Raw genomic sequence first — 2,149 nt, 5'->3', positions numbered from 1 at the left:
GTTGATCCAGGTTTCAAAGGGTTAACTAATCTTATCCAAAAGAAAAGGGCAGACTATATGACAACACTATCTCAACTTGTTGGTATTACAAAGAAATATTTCCTCTACCTCATGAAATTTCTCTTGGCTTCATTGATCATGGGCTCATTATCCACCATGTCTGTGTGGTTGCTGAGGGCATCGTCAGGGAACAGTTCCTCATCTTCGATTAACTCCTCTGTAAAAACATCGTTAAGAGTAGGTTACACAGCTTTTATTCAAACAAGCTCAGCCATAAAATATGAGCTTTGCGTAATTTAAGAGTAAAGGAAGTGATGCTCCACCTGTGGCCTCTTCCTCCTCTACGATGTCCTCCAGGGCGTAGTTCCTGAGAAACTCTGCGAAGGCTCCGTTCTGTTTGAGCAGCTCCTGGTAGGAGCCCATCTCCGACACCCTGCCCTCCACCATCACCATAATATTGTCCACCTGAGGCAGGAAGCTGATGCCGTGTGTCACTAGGATACGGGTCTGGAGCCAGACAACAAAAGAAACCTTGTTATCTCATAAACTACACACATGGCTATGTCAGAGCAAACCCATCTTATCAGAAACTTTTGTCATAAATATGAAAAACAAACAAAATCATAAAGTGATAAAAGATACAATTTCCTCTCCTGTAAAAAGACAAGATACAACTTCCTCTACTGCAGCGAGATGAAGAGTCTACTGACATGCTAACAGTCCTGTGAGGGTAGATTCAGGCACAGTGGTGCTTTGAGCTTTAGTAATAGTGGTAGTAGTTCATTTAGCTCTGCAGTGTTGTCTTTTTATTCTGCGTTTTGCATGTGATGTGCTTTTTGAGCATAGTTTTATGTAGTATTGTCTGTCTTGTGTCTTGTTCTTTGTATCACTTTATATCATGTGCTATTGTGTGTATCGAGATGAGCACCCAAGATTAGTGTCAACAATTCAGTATCTGACAAAATGTCTAGCCTTCTGTTCCTGAGGTATTATGAAGAGTAACAGCCAGAAAAGTGTTTTGCAGAACATTATGTCACAGTGAAGTTGCCCTGTGACCTTTAAAATATAACACGCTATCATCGTTAGAAATTTGTGTGAAATTTTGTCATAATTAGCGAATGAATTATTGTGTTTTAGACAAAAACATGTTTTGTGAGGTCACAGTAACCTTGATCTTTGACCTTCAACCACCAAATTCTAACCAGTTTGATCTTACGTCTAAGTGGATGTTTGTGCCAAATTTGAGGAGGCTCCCTCAAGGCCTTCTTCCTCGACCTCGACCTTTGACCACCAAAATCTAATCAGTTCATGGTTGACTCCAAGTGAACCTTTGTGCCAAAATTGAAGAAATTCCCCCAATGTGTTCTTGAGATATCACATTCATCAGAATGAGATGGATACAAGGTGACATTAACTTTGACCTTTGACAACCAAAATCTGATCAGTTCATCTTTGATTCTAAGCGGACGTTTGTGCCAAATTTGAAGAGATTCCCTTAAGGTATTGTTGAGATATCATGTTCATGAAAATGAACAGATGCAATTTCACAGTTACCTTGACCTTTGATCTATTACCACAAAAAATCTAATCAGTGCATTGTTGAATCCAAGCAGTTATATAATATGCCAAATTATATTTTGTTCATGGGAATAGGACTGACAAACAAATGTACGAACAACCCGAAAACATAATTGCCACAGCTATCACCAGTGGGGATGCATAAAACAATGAAAACCAGGATTAAGCCTCTCCTCACCTTGCCCTTTAGCGCTCCCTCTGGACCGATGAGGTTGTCGAAGATGTGTTTGGCAACGTGGGCGTCCACAGCTGACAGCGGGTCGTCCAGGAGGTAGACATCAGCATCGCTGTACAGAGCTCGAGCCAGACTCACCCTCTGTCTCTGCCCACCTGAGAGGTTGATGCCCTGCAGGGTCAAGACACGTCAGCATCATCACTTTCATCACTGGCCAATCTACCATGTGAATTTTTTAAGCAATATATCAAAAACTACAAAAGATGTTTCTCGACACAAAACATTCATCAAAATGGATGGGAAGCAGGGAGGGGAATCTATGAAAATAAGTACTGATTGGGGACTCCCGGGGTCACGGAGCAAGATGGCAGCATAGAGTAGAGCTCCTGAGTCGAC

The 2,149-nt window shown here is 41.5% G+C and overlaps 1 protein-coding gene across 1 annotated transcript; it reads right to left on the bottom strand.

Annotated features, from left to right (window-relative positions):
- Positions 1–108: 108 nt before the first annotated feature.
- On the bottom strand, positions 109–1,924 carry LOC121965890 (ATP-binding cassette sub-family C member 3-like; the record flags this gene model as incomplete). Its single annotated transcript, XM_042516002.1, has 3 exons — positions 109–217; positions 324–507; positions 1,757–1,924. Coding segments are annotated over 3 exons (461 nt in total), but the record flags the coding sequence as incomplete, so codon positions are not given.
- Between the last annotated feature and the right edge of the window lie 225 nt (positions 1,925–2,149).

This window comes from Plectropomus leopardus, unplaced genomic scaffold (genome assembly GCF_008729295.1).
Source record: "Plectropomus leopardus isolate mb unplaced genomic scaffold, YSFRI_Pleo_2.0 unplaced_scaffold22159, whole genome shotgun sequence".
In the NCBI taxonomy this organism is placed as follows: Eukaryota; Metazoa; Chordata; class Actinopteri; order Perciformes; family Serranidae; genus Plectropomus; species Plectropomus leopardus.
This window is presented reverse-complemented; position numbering and strand designations above follow the sequence as displayed.